This window comes from Passer domesticus, chromosome 14 (assembly GCF_036417665.1).
Source record: "Passer domesticus isolate bPasDom1 chromosome 14, bPasDom1.hap1, whole genome shotgun sequence".
Taxonomy (NCBI): domain Eukaryota; kingdom Metazoa; phylum Chordata; class Aves; order Passeriformes; family Passeridae; genus Passer; species Passer domesticus.
The window spans coordinates 10,194,718-10,215,289 of record NC_087487.1 but is presented as its reverse complement, the minus strand read 5'-3'; the positions used below and the strand labels follow the sequence as shown (position 1 = coordinate 10,215,289).

At 36.6% G+C, this 20,572-nt stretch overlaps 1 protein-coding gene and 1 long non-coding RNA gene across 3 annotated transcripts in view; one reads left to right on the top strand and one right to left on the bottom strand.

Annotated features, from left to right (window-relative positions):
• Positions 1 to 13,790, top strand: part of COPS2 (COP9 signalosome subunit 2) — a 21,353-nt gene extending 7,563 nt beyond the window's left edge. The window contains exons 2-13 of one of the 2 annotated variants that reach the window (XM_064389756.1): positions 1,565 to 1,678; positions 2,710 to 2,787; positions 3,382 to 3,507; positions 4,825 to 4,914; positions 5,024 to 5,101; positions 5,912 to 6,086; positions 7,106 to 7,284; positions 7,430 to 7,482; positions 9,518 to 9,615; positions 11,015 to 11,097; positions 12,189 to 12,247; positions 13,035 to 13,790. In XM_064389756.1, the coding sequence (XP_064245826.1) occupies positions 1,565 to 1,678; positions 2,710 to 2,787; positions 3,382 to 3,507; positions 4,825 to 4,914; positions 5,024 to 5,101; positions 5,912 to 6,086; positions 7,106 to 7,284; positions 7,430 to 7,482; positions 9,518 to 9,615; positions 11,015 to 11,097; positions 12,189 to 12,247; positions 13,035 to 13,179 (1,278 nt within the window). In that variant the 3' untranslated portion in view covers positions 13,180 to 13,790. Of the gene's footprint in view, positions 1 to 1,564; positions 1,679 to 2,709; positions 2,788 to 3,381; positions 3,508 to 4,803; positions 4,915 to 5,023; positions 5,102 to 5,911; positions 6,087 to 7,105; positions 7,285 to 7,429; positions 7,483 to 9,517; positions 9,616 to 11,014; positions 11,098 to 12,188; positions 12,248 to 13,034 lie in introns of both variants that reach the window. The other variant, XM_064389755.1, reaches the window with a different exon arrangement.
• On the bottom strand, positions 13,119 to 20,572 carry LOC135281134 (uncharacterized). Its single transcript, XR_010347889.1, has 2 exons — positions 19,426 to 20,572; positions 13,119 to 19,338 (listed from the first exon to the last, which is right to left on the bottom strand). It is a non-coding gene; the product is annotated as an uncharacterized LOC135281134 (long non-coding RNA).

The window sequence follows — 20,572 nt, the reverse complement described above, 5'->3', positions numbered from 1 at the left end:
ATAAGGAGTTCACAAAAACAAGCCAACCAAAATGAGAGCCTGCCCAGTGAAATAAGACACTTGCTTCCTGTTTTCTTTGCTGTTTTCAGTATCACGTTTTTATAGTTTTGTGGGAATTCAGAAAACAGGTTTGTGGAATTCACAAGACTTTTCAGTCCATTCATTCTCACTAATGATAGTACTTTGTTGGGTGAAAATAAATACATAGTTTGGCAACTTGCCTACATGTTACAAATAGAAACATTAAAAGGTAGAAGGATAAATGTCTCAAGTACCACGTTTATTAAAACTTGGTTTGACTGTGGGCTCTCATAATTAATTTTTGCTTTGGAACGTCAGCAAACTTAAACTTGGAGAGACTGCTTGCAGTGCAGGGAGAGAGCTAATTTAAAACTTCTTTTGTCTCATCATTTTTTTTGCTCCTTCCTCTGGTTTTGGAGGAGTCCATTGTAGGAATATACAAATGAACAAAAGAATAAATGTGCCTGACGAAATACAGCAAGAGTAAAATCCACCCTAAAGGAGGGGACCTGATTATGTATTGCTCATCTTGGTGCAAGGGAAAGTTACTCTGACAGCAGTAACTTTGAGATTTAAACAGATTCTGTTAGAACAGCTCATCTCCTAATAGCCAAAATCCTGTTCAGAGAAGTCAGCTTGAAAATGCAGAGGTGTGGAGTCGTTTTGAATCGTGTAAGCATCAAATGAAATTATTATTTGAGTTTTATTAGTTTTTGTAATTTGGATATGGAGCATTGCCCTTTAGCAAAAGAAGATAAAATATGCAGGGATTTTTCATCAGAAGTAGTCTCAGAGTACTTCTTAAAAAAATTAAGTAGCAATTGTTGGAAGTAAATACTTCGGTTTCTTTAGCACAAGTGTACATGATGGATAATTATTTGATTAAATTATTGTGCCTGTGCTGCACCCCAACATCTCTGACAGCATTTTTAGCATTTTCATAATCTTCTGCTTCTGAGGGCAGAAGCAGCTGGTGTTATTGTCATTATTCTTTTTCAAAATTTCCTTAGACAAGGATGAATCGCTATGACATAGAAAGGCAGATTACAGAGGGATCCATGGAAGCATTTGCTACCCTCAGGAGCTGAATCATGACTTGTGTGGCAGCTCAGCCAGAGCCCTTTCTGTGCCTAGCGAAGGCTGGATCATCGAGTGCCTTCAGAGCACCAGTGGGCAGCATGTTCTGTCCCCTCCCAGAAATGACATGTACTCCTGGGCCTCTGTGCTTAAACTCCAGCTTTGGCAGAATTTCAGTAATACAATCTGTACTTGTCAGAAAGGTGAAGCTGGTGGAACTAGGAGTTCATTAATCCAGAAAGAAACCTGCTGACAGGCAAATGTTGGTGGATGGTGAGTCTGGCCTAGGAATGGGAGAGAGGGAAGATCACTATGTGGGTCCATACCTGTTATGTGCTCTAAAACCAAACGCTGCCTGTTAATACACAAGCCAGTTGGAGTGACATGTCTTACTATTTTTCAGCAGATTATTAGATGTTCTGAACTTTTTCTCTTCTCTTCTTATTATTTTTTTCTTAAAATGTAGGAATATTCTGAGGACAGCAATTCTGAACCAAATGTGGATCTGGAAAATCAATACTATAATTCCAAAGCTTTGAAGGAAGATGACCCCAAAGCAGCATTAAGCAGTTTTCAGAAGGTTGTCTGTCTTTATATTCTATCTCTTCTTTTTATATGAATTCACATATTAAAATATTTGGTAGCATTTGAGTTACTCTCTGAAATTTTAAGAGTAGGATTTATCTTTTAAATTACTAATGTGCTGAGTTTATTATTGAGTATCTTGAACTCCTGGCTGACTGCCTTTCAGGGTCATTCATAGGGATAATAAATAGAACATGGTATAGTCTTATCACAGATCTGACTTTTTAATCTTGAGGATTTACTAAGTTCATTAAACAGTTCTAAATGTGTTTTCATGCATCAACAATAGAAACCAGATCCATTTGGGTTTTTTAAATGAAATGGTGTTTTCCCCAGTGTCTTATGTAACATTATATTTGCTTTGCTATCTGATTCCAAAGCTTTAAATGTATAAATACTAACAGTTTCTTTTCTTCATCTTTTAAATTTTTAATGTTTGCACACTGCTACGAGAAAGCAGTATGTTAGATGCAACTTTTTAAAGAAAAAATAGATTGTTGCATCTCTTTGCTCATTTATAGTGTATAACAAAAGTATATACATGACTTAAAAAAAAACTTTCTAAAGCTTTTACTTACAAAACATTTCCATAACTATGTTGCATTAAAACCTAGAAGCGTTTCTCTTTTGTGGAGGAACTGTAGTAGTTCAGAAAAGCTTTTTAACATAATTTGTTCAAAATTTAGTTGGCTCAGTTTTGCAGGAGGTGTTACAACTATTTTAGCTTACGTGTTTATGGAGTGGTGTTAAAATTTAGTGTTTGGCATTCAAGTGCTTGCTGTTAGACAACACCAACAATCATGTTCACCCTCCCTATGTCAGCTAAGTTGTGAAAACTGAGGAGATACACTCACTTTTTCAATAATACCAGGAAAGAATAAAATTGAAGAACAGGGCAGACTCTAACATTACTTTGTAAGGAGCAAAGGTGGGGGGGGAGGGCATGTATGGGATGTGTGTATTTTAAACAATTCTAGTTTGAATAAAGCTTTTATAACTATTGTTTTAACAATTCTTCTTTTTCAGGTTTTGGAGCTCGAAGGCGAAAAGGGAGAATGGGGATTCAAAGCTCTGAAACAGATGATTAAAATAAACTTTAAATTGGTAGGAATTACAACTATCACTTGGGAGTAAATAGCATAAATATGTATTTGATCCAGAGACCTTAAGTAGTATTCTAATTTATGGCTCTGACAGCTAAATCTACCAGAACTTGCCTTTTGCAGCCTTTAATGGCTACTACAGATATGGCAGGGAAATGATGTGGTGTTTGCAAGTCAAAGGCAAAATGGATGCAAAAATAACTACTGTAGTCAGCTGGTACTCCATGAAAGTGTGAGGCTCAGTCCTTGCTGTGCTGAGGTGTCACACCACTGAAAGTGGTCATGTTTCTCTGTGTGTACTGCACCAGGACAAAACAGTGAAAAATGTATATGCTATGTATGCAGCCATTCCAAAGAGTTGTCTGGCCAGCTCTGTTTTCTTCATTGAGATGAATATTTTAAATGTGTGTTCTGTGCAGTCCTGAAGTTATTTCTGATTCTGCAGGTTATGAATAATGTGGTGATATAAAAGTTTTAATAGCAACCACTGCTGTATTGTCTTTAAGCTTTCTTTTCGCTGTATGTAAGCTTGTAAGATATCTCAGTTTCAACAATTAAAACAAAACATTATAATGTGATTTTGTTTTTCTTTTAGACTAACTTTCCTGAAATGATGAATAGGTATAAACAGCTATTGACCTACATACGGAGTGCAGTTACAAGGAATTACTCTGAAAAATCCATCAATTCTATTCTTGATTATATCTCTACTTCCAAGCAGGTTAGATCATCAATTCTTTCATCTTCATAGTTTTCAGTTTTGCATTTTTAACTGTGGACATTTTTTATGTTTGGTTTGGGCTTAATAGAGTAATTTTAAGTATTCATTAGCTGCCATATGTAAAAATATATTTCCCACATGTAGTGGATTCTGTTAACACAGATAAATCTTCATAAACTTGTCCTTTTTTGGCAATGTGTACCTGAAATTTCTATGTTAATAAATAAGAACTTTTTTTAGCATAGCTACACAATATAAGTGCCCTCTCAAATATAATTTTTAATTAAATAATGTGGGTTGTTTTTCTTTTTGGGAGCGGAGAAGGGAATCTTTGCAGTGAAGTGTTGGTATGCAATAGTGCCTGTTCAGCACACTGTGCTAGTGAGGTACCTGGCCATGGATACACAGCCCAGCTCTTTTTGTGTTGTTGTAGAAGTTTTACAAAGAGTAGGAAGCTCCCCTCGCTGACTACCTGGAAGTAGCACCTTCATATGGAGCATCATTGGTCTTCAGTGCTGAGTCCTTGGTCATCAGCACAATCCTGCCACTCTTAGAAGTGGAAGTTGAATGCCGGGTTACTCCTGAGGTCTAAAGGATTGTCTTAGACTGTCCCTTCTTGGCAGAGGTCATTGTCTCTGGTTTGTGTTGAGCCAGACCCGGAGGAACAGTCTGGAAATCTTAACTTGATGTATAGTCACAGATTTGTTACCCTCAAAGGAACAGTGACCATGAACAATACTAATGCATTCTTTGTAGAACCCTTGTAAAAGACAACACTCAGCACTTTAATTTCCATTTCAGATGGTTTTTTTTTTGTTTGTTTGTTTTATGCAAAAAAATAGTTTGATGCACTCAAGAGCTTTCTTCCACTCAGCATTGGTACTCCAGAAAGAAGAAGGCATCTTTTCCTTTGACCATATTCCTCTTTTTTGTAAAGCATATTTTCTTTTTGATATGTAAATTATTTGTATTCTTTTAAGTGGGAATAATATTGCCTGTGTTTGTTACAAAACATCAGAGTTCTATTCCTTGGTTATATAAGATGGGTTTTATAAGGTGGCCTTCATTTTTCACAGATGGGTACAAATCTTAAAATGTGAATACTTTTTAATTATATCTGTTTCATATAAGAAAAGGTAATGTAGTTAGTTTGGTCATTTTAGAAGCTGTTTGCAGTTTAAATGCAAACATTAAGTAGATGCAGATACCTTTCTTATTTTGAAGATCAAGCATGCACTTTTAGTTTGTTCAGATTGACTTTATTAACAGGTACAAATTTGCTGTTTACAATTATAGAATTCTGATTTTTTATGTCAGATGGATTTGCTTCAGGAATTCTATGAAACAACACTTGAAGCTCTGAAAGATGCTAAGAATGATAGATTGTGGTTTAAGACAAACACAAAGGTAAAATATATAACTTCCTATTTTTTACTTTTCTTTGACACCTTCAGCTAATTCTTATAATTGTAAAATTTTAATAGACCTCAGCACTTTAACTTTCTTTTCATTACAGCTTGGCAAATTATATTTAGAACGAGAAGAATATGGAAAATTACAAAAGATTTTGCGTCAGCTGCATCAGTCGTGCCAGGTACCTTTATATTCTAAATCACTGTGGCTTAGTAAACAACATTGAAGCTTTTTTTTTTAAAATGTATCTGTTGTTGGCCTTTGAGGCAGTTTGCTGAGCTTTAGTATAGAGGGAAGAAATACTATGCCTGGTTCTATTTGTTATCGGCTTGATAACATGAACAAAAAATGCTAAGTGCTTTATTCCTTCCTTAAAGATGATTTTTAAAAAATTATTCACAATTGCTGATTGGGTTTCTCTTCAGGTGCAAGGATGAGAAGCACATATTGATAATCTATGATGCGTGGACATTCATTTTAAAATATAACAAAGATTCCAAGTGAGCTTTATTCAAAACTGAAAGTGCAGTTGATACTTTCTCGTCTGGAAGGAGAAAAAATAAATTAGCCATGCAGTCTGCTGTGCTTGTTTCTGACACTTTTCCTGCTTCAGTATGGAAATAGGTTACAAATATCTGGGAAATGGTTCTGTTAGAGGCAGCAGAAGAGTCATATGTGTTATCTATATATATATATGCATTTGTGTCAGTCATTGTATTTATATGCTAAGAGTGTGGCTTAAGGAAAGTGGAAAAGAATTAAAGTTTTGAGAAAAACATTTAATGGAAAATACTGACGTTTTAAATAAAGGGCTTCAAAATGTAGTCTGTGGTAAGTGCTTTGAGTACATCAGAATTTCAGAGTTTCAGGAATATTCTTGTTTTTGACAGGAAATTACTGTGAGTATTTGGTTATCAGTGTTTTACTAGTATAAAACTGAAATTGCTGTTCTCTTAAAATTTCACAGTATTTATTACTTAATCTGTCCTAGACTGATGATGGGGAAGATGATCTTAAAAAAGGTACTCAACTATTGGAAATCTATGCTTTGGAAATTCAAATGTATACAGCACAGAAAAATAACAAAAAACTTAAAGCACTATATGAACAGTCATTGCACATCAAGTCAGCCATTCCTCATCCACTGATCATGGGAGTTATCAGAGGCAAGTTCATCTTGAAATTTTCATTTGTCTTCTGTTGCGGAGATTTGTTCCATGAAAATCTGATAACCAGTGTTTTTTTCCAGTTCCACCTATAAAGACAGAGGCTTCTGTAGATTCAGTCTCATCATGTTCTTCTTGCAGGACTTCAGCTCTGCAGTTTTGGTGCCCAAGTACCAGAGGCACTGGTCAGAAGGGCAGGACAGTTGGCTAAATAACTGTTAGGAGAGAAGCAGTAGAAAGAGAAGAGGAAGAGTTGCTGTTTGATACCATGGCAGGCAGCAAAAATGAATGCAAAGGCATCTGCAGGGCATAAAAACAAAGGCTTGACAGGACTGCTGGCAGAAGGCACTGCTGGCAGAAGGGACTGCTGTTCCTGCAATCCCCTTTTATAAATTTGTGTCTCACCTCGCTAAAACTCAGCAGGAGCCAAAGGGCTTTAAAATGTGTTTGAAAATATTATTTATTATCTGCAATAATGAACTGCAGTGGAAACAAGCCGTGTGTCTTGGAAAAAAAACCATCTTTCTTCAGAACACTGTTATGCCTTCCTCCTTTCCCTGGTGTAGATACTGCGCAGACAATCAGGCAGCGGTGGGTACTTCAGAAATAAAAGGATATAAAAAGTATTTCTCATTTTTTTCTGGGTGGTTTTGCTCAACAGATAGGGAAAATTCCATAAATATACAAAGTCTGTTGCCACTGAAATGGAGATAAATTCTATCCCAGTTTTTGCAGTATTTTAACATAATGGTGACGTAATTATTGGCTGTGAGGATTAGTGTTCTTTAAGTTCTATGGTGTAGGTTGGGTTTTGTTTTTTCTTCTTTGGAATGGATTTATTCAAATGGCAGTGCTGTATGTTAAGGCCCTAATGCTTTTTTTCCTAGTGATTTCAGAGAACCAAATGACTTCTGAAAATGTTTCAGTAATCTATTTAGAAATAGCATGGAACTTGAGTACAATTATTGTAGTCAGTAACAAGCACACAGTGTTCCTTTTCATCTGTGTTTTCTTTTCAGAATGTGGAGGCAAAATGCACTTAAGAGAAGGAGAGTTTGAAAAGGCACATACTGATTTTTTTGAAGCATTCAAGAATTATGATGAATCAGGGAGCCCCAGAAGAACCACTTGCTTAAAATATTTGGTCTTAGCAAACATGCTCATGAAGTCTGGAATAAATCCATTTGATTCTCAGGAGGTATTTTTTTCTTTTTCCTTCACACACACACACCCACCACCCCATCCCCTCACCCTTTTCTGAATATATAGAGAAATTACCCAAACGATGGAAATGGAAAAAAAAAAAATCTGAATTTGCATATTATGCTTTCTGTTCTGTGTAGGCTAAACCATACAAAAATGATCCAGAGATTCTAGCAATGACGAATTTAGTAAGGTAAGATTTTCCTTTTTCTAGAGAAGGGAAAAAAATGATAAAAAGGAATAAGATATGTTGTCCAAACTTGAAAGGGAATATTTTTAGAAATGGCTTTTCTCTGCACAGTTAACACAGTTATTCATAAACATTGGGCAAATTGTTTTTCTTTAGAAACTTACTATGAGAGACCATAGTATAGATGCCACACTATGTAGGGGTATAGAAGCTGTGTACTTTTGTCACTTTATGGTGTGACAAAACCCTCATTTCTCCCCGTAAATAAAGTTGTCCCATCTTGTACTGCAACTGGTCTTTTTAGGCTCTGGCTGATTACATAAAATTACAGAAATTGAGTTGAGTGACATCTCATACCAAAGCCAGTAGAATAATTTGCTGCATGGATATGTCATTATTTCCTAAGTTAGGAAAATGAAACTTAACTCTCAGTGATCTCCCGTATCGTGAAAATCAAAAGGAAGCCTCATTTCCTCTTAGGCATCTCATTACCTGTACCTTCTAGTGTATGAAGGTCATTAGGTGAGTGAACTGGGGCAGGTTTTGTACACTGGGTTTTGAAGCTCTCCTACTGTATCCTCTCTGGCCTGCTCTGCTCCTTCTCCCATCTTTTCCCTGCATAAGAAGTAATGTCTGCTCACATTTTGAAACAGTTGATCCTGTGTTGGAACCAACTGCTGTGATACTGCTGTTGTGCTTTATCATTGTATACATACAAATTTTTTCTGAAAGTGAGGATACTCATTATTGACATGGTGATTGAATAAATTACTTGTCAGTTTATTAAGGGACTATTTCCAGTAACTCATTCCACTTCAGAAGTGGTTTTTTTTCTAATTCACTGTCATAGTTTCATGTGAATCTGAGGCAGAAGGAACTCCAGATGGCCTTACCCAATCTGATTTTATTCATATTTCTAATTTAGATCTTTTATCTTGACATTTGAGTATAACTCCTTCTTTAAAATTAATAATGTAGTTAAAGCAGTATTGATAAGAAATATGCAAAGATAAAATTAATTTCAAATATTGCAATTATGTTTTTAATCCTTCCTATACTCTACAGTGCGAACTTGCATGCTTTACGTATGATAAAAAGAATTGTAAAATAAACAACAAAATATACTGAATTAAAATTTCTTTTATTATGAAGTAAAATTTACTGGTTTCATATGATACAGTCCATGCCACTCACATAGCTATTTATAAGCTGCTCAAGTTCTGCCTTAAAACTTAACAGGTCTTTTTCTTGGCCATTTTAATAACAGATGAATCTTTTTTGACCAGTTTCAAAACAATTTTAGAATGTAGAGAATATGAAGGACAAATAGATGTTGTTATTAAAATGTTTGACATTAGTATTAAGCAGAAGTTGAAAGTTTTGTTTTGAAATAATGTTTTTCAAGAAAAAGGCCTTTCTTCAGAGGTTGTAGCTCTTGACCTTTAAATGATGCTGTGGTGACACCTTCTTTTGCAGTGCTTTCTCAGATGACAGGATTGACTCATGAAAGGATATATACACAAATAAACTATAAATAAAAATCTAAAAAGTAAAATTATTCCCAAATTACTGATGAATAATCCTGGAAATCTGCATTTCTTTCTTCTTTCAGTATTTTTAGCATTCAGCTTAAGCTGGACGTTGTATAGACAGCAACAGCCTTGTAGACTCTTTTTAGCTCTTATTTGTTCCATAAAGTATGACTTCATGAAGCCAAAATTCATGTAATGATACTTTTCAAAACAGGGTATTTAAGAATAGCTTCTTAAAGTACAAAAGTTTTGAAACTAGAGTGCACTTGTGGAACAACTAAATGTTCATACCAAACTTCAGTAAATGTTGCTAAAATTGAAACAGGAGAAAGGTAATTTCTGTTGCATTTCATCTTGAAAACGAGTTTTTGCATATGAAGGTTCTGAATATAAATATTTTCCACCAGTGCTTAATACAGGTTTTTTTAGAAATTGTGGAACATAATATTATGAGTATGTTTTACTTTTAAAATTAATAATTCAGTCCCTTGTTTTTTTTTCTGAAGTGCCTATCAGAATAATGACATCACTGAATTTGAGAAGATTCTGAAAACAAATCACAGCAACATCATGGACGATCCCTTCATAAGGGAGCACATTGAAGGTATTTTAAAGCCTATGATAATCATTTCTGTTTTCACTACTTAGTAAGCTCCTTTTTTTTCCTTCCCCCACCTTGGTTTATTTTTCTTTTTGGTACAAAGAGTTCCATGTAATTACTTGTGGATTATTCCTTTACAAGTTATTTAGAAGTCGGTCAGGGCTAACTTGCATCCAGGCGTGTGGCATGACTGCAAAGATATGCAGAACTGATGGAGAAAGTTCTAGAGGAGTGGATATTGTAAGTTATGGTGGTGTTAAGACACTTGAATATTTTGAGTATTTTTGGAATAGTGAAATGAGACCAACCCTCACCTGTAAAGATGGTTTGTGTCAGTCTCATCCAGTTTGATGTTTGCTAGTTTATAAAGTTAATTTACTGCTTCAGATTACACAAAAGACATAGACAATGTAATGAAGGTTGCACCAATAAATATGTAGTAATATGTGAAAGGGTGCATGCTCTTAATTTATAACTTGTAGACAACAGTTGGAGTTATAGTACCTCTACGTAATAGAATGGGAGCACATTAACACATGCCTTTCTGCTCCATTAATGTGACAAAATAAAGTTACCTCATCCACTTTTCATGCATCTGAGAATTGAAGGGTCTCTTCACTTGAACACGGTGCTCAGTTCTTCAGCTAACTACTGTTATCAAGAGTGGTCTGACTGTGGCAGTGCAAGATCATTTAGCTGGATAGTTACATGAAACAAAAGAGTTAAATCCAGAGACCTGGTTTTCTTATACTTGTTTGTAAAAGAGAACAGGGCAAACAGCAGGGGAAACTAAATATAACCCACTGCTGCTGTTCCATGTGGACTGCAGAGTCTTGGAGGGAGACTCAGTAAGATTGGAGCTGGATGCTCATGGAGGGAGGTGTGACAGAACTGGAGAGCAAGAGCAGGAAGATGAATCAAGGCATTGAATGGAATTGAGTGGCACTTCTTATGTGCTGCTGATGGCTCACCATGTTCACTCTGTAGTGATACACAGCATGTTCATGGTTATGTTTTCATGCCTTGCCTCATTGTTTTAATCTCCAGAGTTTATTGAGACACATAATCTGGTGTTCTGTGGTATATTATAGAAACAGTCCTTGTTTAAACAGGTAAAAATGGAACTAGGTTTTTTTTTCTCTGTTAATTTATAATTATAATTTATGCTTTCATTTTATCCAACTCTCTTTTAATAATGTAAAAAATTATAAAACAATGACTGCACTATTTTATCTAAGCAAAATGAGCCTCTCCACACAGACCATTTTATACAACTTCAGTTCCTATTGTAGTTACTCCATTAGGCCCTGATCTTTGAAGGTAGCATCTTTCTGTATGGAGTGGTATTGCAGCTTTATTTCAATACTGTTGTTTTTACAGTTTATGTTTCCTTCTCTTACAGAGCTTTTGCGAAACATCAGAACACAAGTGCTTATAAAATTAATTAAGCCTTACACAAGAATACATATTCCTTTTATTTCTAAGGTATGTGTCAGTAGCCTTGCATTTGCTTAAGTAAATGATTAACTGTGAATAAAAGCTTTTAAATAAATACAGTGCTTCCAGAAATAGAACATCTAAAATACACTTAAACCATAAAGTACTAATGATGCACTGCTGGCAGCTTTGCAGTGCAAAAATGTAAATTTCAAGTGTCATCCAACTGCTTATTATAATATGTACTATGATATACTTCTAAAATACTCAACTACCATATTCTACTTGGTGTAGAAAAATCACATTTCTTAGGAAAAGTGTAAAAAGTGAAATTTATATAATAAAAAATGTTATTATGAACATACATTTAATGGACGTAAAAATTAAAATTTTAACACCTTTTGCTCATAAGCTGTCTTCACATGTTTGTGTTGTACGAGTTACAGAACTGTGGCAGTAGAACAAAGCAAGTATTGCCATAGAATCCCTGATTTCACTGCCTAATCTGCAAAGAATGAAATAAAAACCCAGTGCTTTTTATTATAAAAATGTAACAACTATTTCCATCTCCTGTGGGTCTGTGATTTTGCCTGCAAAAATTCACAGCATTACAAAATACATCATGAAATATTAGGGTTGCCTGGTTTTTATGCTTAAATTCTCTTTAGAACTTGGTATGCTATTTTTTTAAGCTAGACTTAACGCTTGTAGAACTTGCTTGAGCCAGAAGATGCAATTATGTCTCTAAATGGTTTTGGGTGCAGATCCATTCTTTTTTGATAATTGTTGGCTTATTTTATTTCCTGGGGTTTTGTGGTTATGGTTTATTTTGTTGTTATTTGGTTTGGGATATTTTTTATCTGTTTGTTTTTTCAGTAAGTCAGCAAAGGAACTCATATCTGGAGCTTCTAAAATTTTGCTTTCACCTCTTCAGCTTTTTCTGAGAGGTTACTGGTCTCTTGGTTCTTGACCATGTGTCCTTGGGTGGAGGTCTTTTGCTCAATAGATCATTACTGAATTGATACTTATGAACAGTAAGAAGCAGAGGTTAAACCAAATTCTGTATATGAAAATAAAGATTGGAGGGTTTAATGTTGCAGAACATAGTAGCAGCATCATGAGTTTTCTTTTTGTTTCAGGAGTTAAACATAGATGTAGCTGATGTGGAAAGCTTGCTTGTGCAGTGCATATTGGATAAGTATGTACCTGATTCTTGATTTTTGATCTTTGACTACTTTAAAATAATCAAACTATAGAAGAAGCAAAAAACCAGTATTTTGGGACATTGTGATAATAGTGGTTGATTGTAGAAGTGAAAGGTAATGGTGTTGAGTTTGGATTTGCTTGGTTTCTGAGCAGTAAAGTATATTTGAAGGATGGGAGCCAAGAAAATTATACAGGGGGATTGAGTAGCATCATTTTACTTTAATTCTTAATTACATAATAAATTCCCTGAATTGTTATGAAATTATGAAAGTTGTTATTCTTAGTAATTGCTGCTTACACCCATGTATATTTTTGAATGCATTTTCAAGTTGACAGATTGGTAGTCTGCTCTCTTAACTAGAAAAATTTAACTACAATTTGTAAAACCTATTTTTCTGGAGAGTAACTTTTTATAACTACTACAAATATATAATCTATACATGGGCTTGTATTGTTTGACTTCTCTTCACATAGATCTCCATTTTTCGTGATTCTTTGACTTTCAAGAACTGTTTCTGTCATATTGCTTCAGACTTTGTGTGGGGTCATAGCCAAGCAGATAAAACATGCATTGCCCAATGAATTAGTTCATTTGATTGCCAGTGACAATGACAGCTTAATAGGCAGTACTGCCCAGGACAGTAATTATACAAGTGCTGAATTCTGAAATGGACTTTGTGCCTCTCTTGTATAAGACCTCTTATTTTACCTCTGATTCATTGTTAGCTCCTATTTCCATGTCCATTAGCAATTTATAGTTTTTATTTATTTACTCCTAGCACTATACATGGCCGAATTGATCAAGTCAACCAGCTCCTAGAACTGGACCATCAGAAGAGAGGTGGTGCACGTTATACTGCGTTAGATAAATGGACCAACCAACTAAATTCTCTCAACCAGGCTGTAGTCAGCAAGCTGGCCTAACAGAAACCAAGCTTCTACAAACCTACTTAAGGCAACAGTGCAGTGATGTAAACCTTAAAAGAACTGGGAATGGCAAAACTACTGTCGGTTGGTGTGCCCTGAAATTATTGGAGTTATGGCAGAAGTGCTTTTTTGATCAGCTGGTTTGTGTTTTGCTGCTGCATTTATCCCAAGAAAAAAACAGCTTTAATCTCCAGAAGAAAACCAAAATGCCACGGGATTTATGCTGTATTGACATCTTGCCCTAAACATACAACATCCTAGTAATTTGTCAAGGGGCAATTAATGACCAGAGAGAAGATTTTTGTCATGATTTTAAGTACACTGACACGTTACTGTTGGTTAAATTTAAACATGTTTTACCTGCAGAAATTCTCTCACAGAAATAACCTGCAATAACTTGAAATGCATACCCTTTTGAACACTTCCTTTTCTCATGTATAAATTGAAATGTTTGCTGCATTTTGCAAAATGTCAGTTCTCCAAAAATGTGTCCATATATTTCTGTACCTGCAGTGTAGTAAAGGTTTAGAAGAAACCCCATAATTATAGTGGCATACTGTCACTTAGGTTTCAAGCAGCAAAATAAACAGTGCAGTTCAGAAATTGTACAGTTTGTTTCTTGATGTGCTTTCATTATACTTGAATTTTACTTGTGGTATTTTTAAAAGAAAATAGGTATTACTTGATCTCATCATATTTGTGAAGATTCTCAGTCTAAGATACGGAGATTCTGCCCCTTGGTATGTGTGCTGTTGATTTTTCTTTCTTTTTTCCCCTTGAAATAGTGAACCATAAATACTAAAGAGCTGACATTTAGCAGTCTTGCTAACTGACTTTTAGCTTCAAGATGCCAAACTATTATCAGTCCTGTCTAGTTATGTTGGTGGGTATTTGGCATTTCTCAGGAATATGCTTGGATTTTATTCTGCTACTTTAAGAATAGAGATTTTCCACACAGCTGGGTGGGAATAGAGATGCAGACCCTGATTGTTCTCTCTTTGCCTAATCTGTGGTATTTTTGAGCAGATTCAGTGTACACAAAATGACACTGTGTGTGTGGAGTGGGGACCAAGTGCAGTGACCTTGCTGGTAATGGAATCTGTTCTGTCCCAAACGTTTGGATGTACTGCAATCCCTTCAGAGCTGCTGTTTCCTGCCATAGTATAGCCAGTGCCTTTTGTGGCCTAAGATTTTGGGATCATCAGGTCATTTTAAAATAAATACAGTGTTGACCACAGCAGATTTTATTCCTGTAGCAGATCAGAGCTGACAGAAAAATTCTCTTGCAGGTCTCAGAAATGTAGTAAAAAGGGTCACATTTTCCTTAAATGCAAGTATTCCAGTTTAAAGCAGAGAGTAGTGGGTGATGGTACACAAGCAGTGCCACAAAGACATTGTAACAGCAGAAGGAAAAATCTGTATGTAGAGTAATTAACAACACCTCAAAAATAATCAAAAAGTCTAATAAATCACAAATGTTCATCACATACATGCAAGCCAGCATGGCAAACTCAATGTTCTAGGGCAGGATTTAAATTGGTAACAGGATATAATTAAATAGGATAAAATTAACTTCAATCTGAGGAATAGTATGTCCCTTAGAAAATTATTTTGCTGTGCAGTTGTCAAACCAAGTGATTTTTTTTCCTAGTGTTTACACCATAAAACTTAATGTGTACTATGAGTAGCATGATGTTGAATTTTGGGTGAGAATTTCTTCTTCGCTCATGTATTTTTTTACCAATAGGTGTTTTTAGTTTATCCACTTACTTAAAATAATAGTAAAATTTAAATTTTTAAGCAAAGTTTTTTTCTTTTGTAAAATCTGTATATAACATTTGACTAAAGCACTTTGTATTTTGTTTCCTTATAATGCTGTGATGTGTAATGTAGCTTTTACTTTGAAGAATCCAGTAATACCTGGTGATGTGAAGTTGAATTTAACAACAGTGCACAGTCACTGGGACCCTTACCTGCAGATCTTTATGTTGGATAGCAAATCTAGCAGGGTTCTTCCTCCCTTGGGGACGAGGGATTGTCACAGCTCTGTCAAGGTTTTCCTTCCCATGGGGACAGGGGACAGTGTTTGAGCATTTGTTTGAGTAGGTTTCCTTTCTGTTCCATTTCCCACCACCCCTGCTGTGGGAAGGAACAACTCCACTCTTCTAAAGGAGGGGGGAAAAGAGAACTGTCCATCAACTTAAATCACTGAAAATAAAAGTCTTCTTGACTTTGTCTGTTGTATCTCATGTAACCTTTTCCATCCCAGCTATGTCTGCTGGGGGGGCATTTTGGCATTCTTGGATTTTTTTCAAGAAGGAAATGGGAATACTGCAGTACCTCTTGTCATGTCCATCTAGTTATCTTGTTTTATCTTTTTCTTCTGAAGGGCTAATTGTTGTAGGACTAGTCCAAGTAGTGAAGGACTCTCAGTCTGAACAGTGAGGGCTAGCAATGTTTCTAGACAGAAAAAGGGTCAGTCTACCTCTAAGAAATGGTTGTGTGTTTTGGCATACTTCAGGTCTTACTCGTGTGTACAGTGCCTTAGCATCTGTGCTCTAGGCACATAAGGAAGATTTATATAATCCCTAAGGGATTCTACCTATTTTCTGAGTTCTCACAATTCGTGACCTGGAAGATGAAGATTTTCCTTGGGGAAGTACTGAGGAGCTCTGTTGTCATACAACTGCAGCAGAAATCAGCAGTAGTTGCTGTAACCCACCTACAGCCCCTGGTGGTTCTGGTTCTGATGTCATTTCTGTCTCCTCAGGAAAAGTGAACAAGCACTTGAAGGAAGAGGGTGAATGATTTTTTTTTCCCAAGAAACACCATTGCACTGCAGGTTGTTTGAGATATGGTAAGCAGCCTCACTGCATTCTCAGTCTCAGGTCCAATAATTAAATTCCTGCAATTGTTAATTGTCAGAGCCACATTTGTCACAACTACTTGGGTGATTTTATACATCTCTTGTTGCTGCTGGTACAAGACAAACTGGCATTTTAGCTAGTTACCATAACACTGTTTGCAAAAGAACATTTTAATGGCTGTTGTAATCTTATGTAAGATTACAACAGTGATTAAGCTGTGTATATATAAACCCTTCTTTTGAGTTGCTGGCAGCTTATGCATTAAAACAACAACAGGCAAATCTGGGAGGATGTGGGTGCTATGTCTGCATTTTAGATTTTTATTATTATTTTTAGTCAAACATACTTTGAAGGAATGTATTCTTTGTGCATCTCAAAGTCCTGTTCTAATGGATTGGATCTGAAACCTATTTCTTTTCATTTTCCTATTAAATAGGCCTGAAAATACATTGAACAACAACAACAAATGCCAGAAAAATGGCAAAGCAGCTGAAATGCACCCAGCAAAATAATACAATGAAGTTATTTGAATTTTAGTCTGTAAATAAACTCCTATTTCATAATTACTCAGAAGTTGTCAGCTGTAAAACATTATGGCTGTAATTGAAGATTGTATTTTCATATTTTTTTCTTTGAGAGGTAGTGAATTAATTTCAGTAGGAACTGTGTATGTATGGAGTAAAATTACATCACTTGGGACACTACCCCTTGCTTTCTCAAAAATACAGCCTAAATACAGAACTAAATTTCTTTATATAGATGGTAATATGGAATTTAAATTTAAAAGTGTAGCTGTTACTTTATTATTTTCAAAGTGCCAAAAATATATTTTAGAACCAGGTTAGTGAACTAGGTAAGCTACATTACAAGCTAGTCAGCTATTTAAATGTTAATTAAGATATTAAGAAAGGATTATCACCATCTTAAATGCCTCTAACTGTGTGGTAAGATAGATTGCAAACTATCTGTGATAGAATGATTGCATATGTAGTGCTAAATTTGAGATGTAATAGGTGTAAGCATTACAGCAAGAGTGAGGGCTAATCCTTTCCTGGCCGTGTCAGGAGGAGTTGCAGGGCAGCTCTGTCCTGGCAGTGGCAGAGCTGGGCTCCCTCTGCCTGCTGCCAGGCAGCAGTCGCTATTGGAATCATGATTCCCAGCCTCCTGGAGCAGTTCCCAGCTCACCTTCCCTCTCTGGTTCCAGTTCTGCTCCCTGCTGTGGCTGCCGGTGCAGGACACCTCATGTCCCATGACCAGATACACTTCGCTTTGTGGACTTGTCTTTTTTAGTAATTATGCTGATGATTTTAGTCCCAGGCCAGTAAAACTGTTATTTTGGTGTCTGCTTTGTTCCTGCTGCCTTTTCCCCTTGCTCACCCTGGCAGCCTCCAGCCCCACGAGTGCTGCAGTCCCTGTTCAGGTGCTGCTGCCGTGGAGCTCAGTCTGAGCCTGCCTGGACGTCAGGGGCAGGGTGTTACTGAGCAGCCCTTGCTTCATGCTTCCATGCCAGTGCCACTCAGCCCATACAAATGTTCAAGCTTTCCATATAAGAAGCTGCCTTGACTTCAGTGAGACGTGTGTAATCAGATCCTTGTGTTTCACAGGACTTTGTACCCACTAGATGTAAACAGAGCCCATATAAGTAAGGGTGTGAGTAGCCACACATGTGCTGTTAGATTTGCTTGTAATCCTATGATTTGAATTCTCAAGACAGTCATTACCAAGTGCCTTTCCATTTTGCTGAGATATGTTGGTTTAGTCTCCCATTTTTTATTTTTGTGTCGACCTAGATTTTCTTCTTCATTTGATTTGTTTCCTCCATTGTGTTCAGAAAGGATATCTCCACTACCCTGCAGATGCAGCAATAAAGTCAAAAACTTAGTAGCAAAATTGCAGTCAGCACCTGCTGAGTTCAACCATTTTTGCTTATGAACTATTCACTTACTCCATGTTGCAGCAAAGAAGTAGCAATAATTGTTTACAAACTGCCAGCTTTGAGAACTGGACCCTTATGATTGAGTATGAAAAATCAGCTGCCAAGGATGTTCAAATTTAATCATGGGCAGCTACCAAGTATTTTAAAATTCAACAGGGTTTGTAGAATTTTTTGATGGCTTCCTTAAGAATTTTGACACTATCAAGTTCTCTTACACAACACTCAATCAAGATGATGTTGTAACCAGATACCCTGGCATATTTGTGATAGCTGTGGATAGAGGATCTAACATAACTGGTTCTGAGTGCTTTGGTTTGTTTTTCTTTTTGGTGATAACACAGTTAAATTTTATGGGAGGCTTGAGTTTTTTTCACCTGAGTGGCCACTCAGGTCACCCAACACGATTTTCTGTATTCTGTATATTGTATAGATTTATGTAGATCTCATGTCTATTTAATCACTGCCCAATTTAGATCTTAGACATTCCTGTTATTTGAGTGTGCATAACAGCCCTTTCAAGTGTGACCTTTCTGGTGGTATGTATCTTGGGAAGAAAAGAAGAATTTCATAACAGACAGCCTTGCCATAATGAGTCATTATTTTTTAAAAACACAGCAACTATCTTAAGCAAATGTCATAATACATATTCCATGGTCAGCATCAATTTGAACAAATTAAGCTGCATTCCACACTGAAACACTGGTGTGATAACACAAGAAGACGATTGTTCTAGTTGTTTCAGTGGGATTTTTTCACTGTTTTCTGTCCAGTCAGGCAAGTTCTCCCACATTACTTGGAGATGAGAAGTGATTAAGTTTGAAGTAAATCTACCAAATTTCACACAAATAAGCAAAACACATTCAACTACTGGAAATGAAATACAATTTCTCAGTAGAGATTTGTTGTTTAAGTGAGAAGTTTAGGTAGCTTATGTTTCATAATTATTTATCTGTAGATTTCCATCTCATATTTATCAATTACTGATGAAATGCTGTTCCATTGCATCAGCTGAAAGCTCTGTGTACAACCAGCTTAACACCCAGTTTTACTTTCATGACTTCTTGTGTTGAAATAACAAATCTCATTGTGTAAAAGCCCCTGGGAACACAACCTCATAACCTCAAATTAGTCTGTCTTACCACCTTGAAATGGCTCCCCAGCATTATAAACACTTATGTGAGTTCTGCTGACCATTTAATCTTGTCAAGAAAAGTGCTGGGTTACAGAAGTGCATATAAAGCACACAACTGCTGCAGCTTCTCCAGTTCAGATGAGGTTTCTGTATCAGGACACTGCAGCAGCTCTTCTCTCCACTGGCAGTAAAACACTGTCCTCACTGAAGTTAGTAGAAACCTGAAAGTTCAATTTAATTAGGATTACAACCTGGCCCACTCCCTTTCCTACATGCTCAATGGGACCTATGAATTTGTGTACTGTGACCTCATGAAAACTTAAATCACACAACATCCGTAATGTTGCAGACATCTAGGCAAAAGTTACACTTAGATGGTGATCCTGATGATGTGGATGGAATAGCACAGAAGGCAGTGACAGTCTGCACAATTCTCTGTTTGTTTCATCTGTTCACAAAATGAGATCTTGCTGTGCCATGCAACAGCCCTCTTCATAATCCCATATGTTACATATGAAGTTATAATGGTGAAGAGCAACGCCAAGAAAGTACAAAGAGATTATGTTGGTTTATCCAATAAATACATTTTTTATAACATAGGAAAAATTATGTGGTATCATAAATCTAGAAAGATTAATTATAAAGTAAAGGTTCAATATAGGAAGCTATAGCAAGATTAGTCTGTGAAGACATTCTTGACAGCTTCTACTGCTGTCAAATTCAGATACTGGCTTTTTTACTTGTTTCTTTAAAAAACAAGCCATTTATTCCTCAAAAGAACCTCTATTAAGCAGGAACCTGAGTCATGTATTAACATGTAATGCTTTTATAATGTATTTCACCTGGAAGCGCTTGAGAGTCTGATCTGGGATATCCTTTCTATATTTCTTTCACAAAGGTACTTAGTCTAGTTCTGTTTTTTTTGTTTTTTTTTTCCCTTGCCATGAATCAACCACGTTGTAAATAAATCATGCCTCATTTCCATTAAACCCAAGGCAGCAGACCTATTAGCTAATGAACGCGGGGACCGCCCCTGCAGAACACACGCAGGGATCTGTGTTGTTTTGCAGCGCAGGCTCCTACACGCGTTTCCCATTCTCCGGGCTCGGGCTGAACACGGCCTCACGGATTTCACTCGTAATTCACCTCATGTTAAATGAAGCAGGGCAGCAGAATAAAGGGACGTCACAGCAGCCGTGCCAAAGCTCAGCATCCCCCGGCCTGCTGCCGCCCCGGGCCCTGCCCACACGGGCCCGCTCCACGGCCCGCCCTGCGCTCCAGACGCTGCTGCGACATTTTTAGATTTCTGCCTCTAAATAAATCACGGAGTTCCTTGGTTTTTTTCTTCCCTCGGTGTTCCAGATAATTTCAAGGACACCGTCGGCCCGAGCCTCCCCCGGCGCCGCCCGCGAGCACTCGGGCCCGCAGCGCACCTGCCGCCCTCGCTCGCCGCCG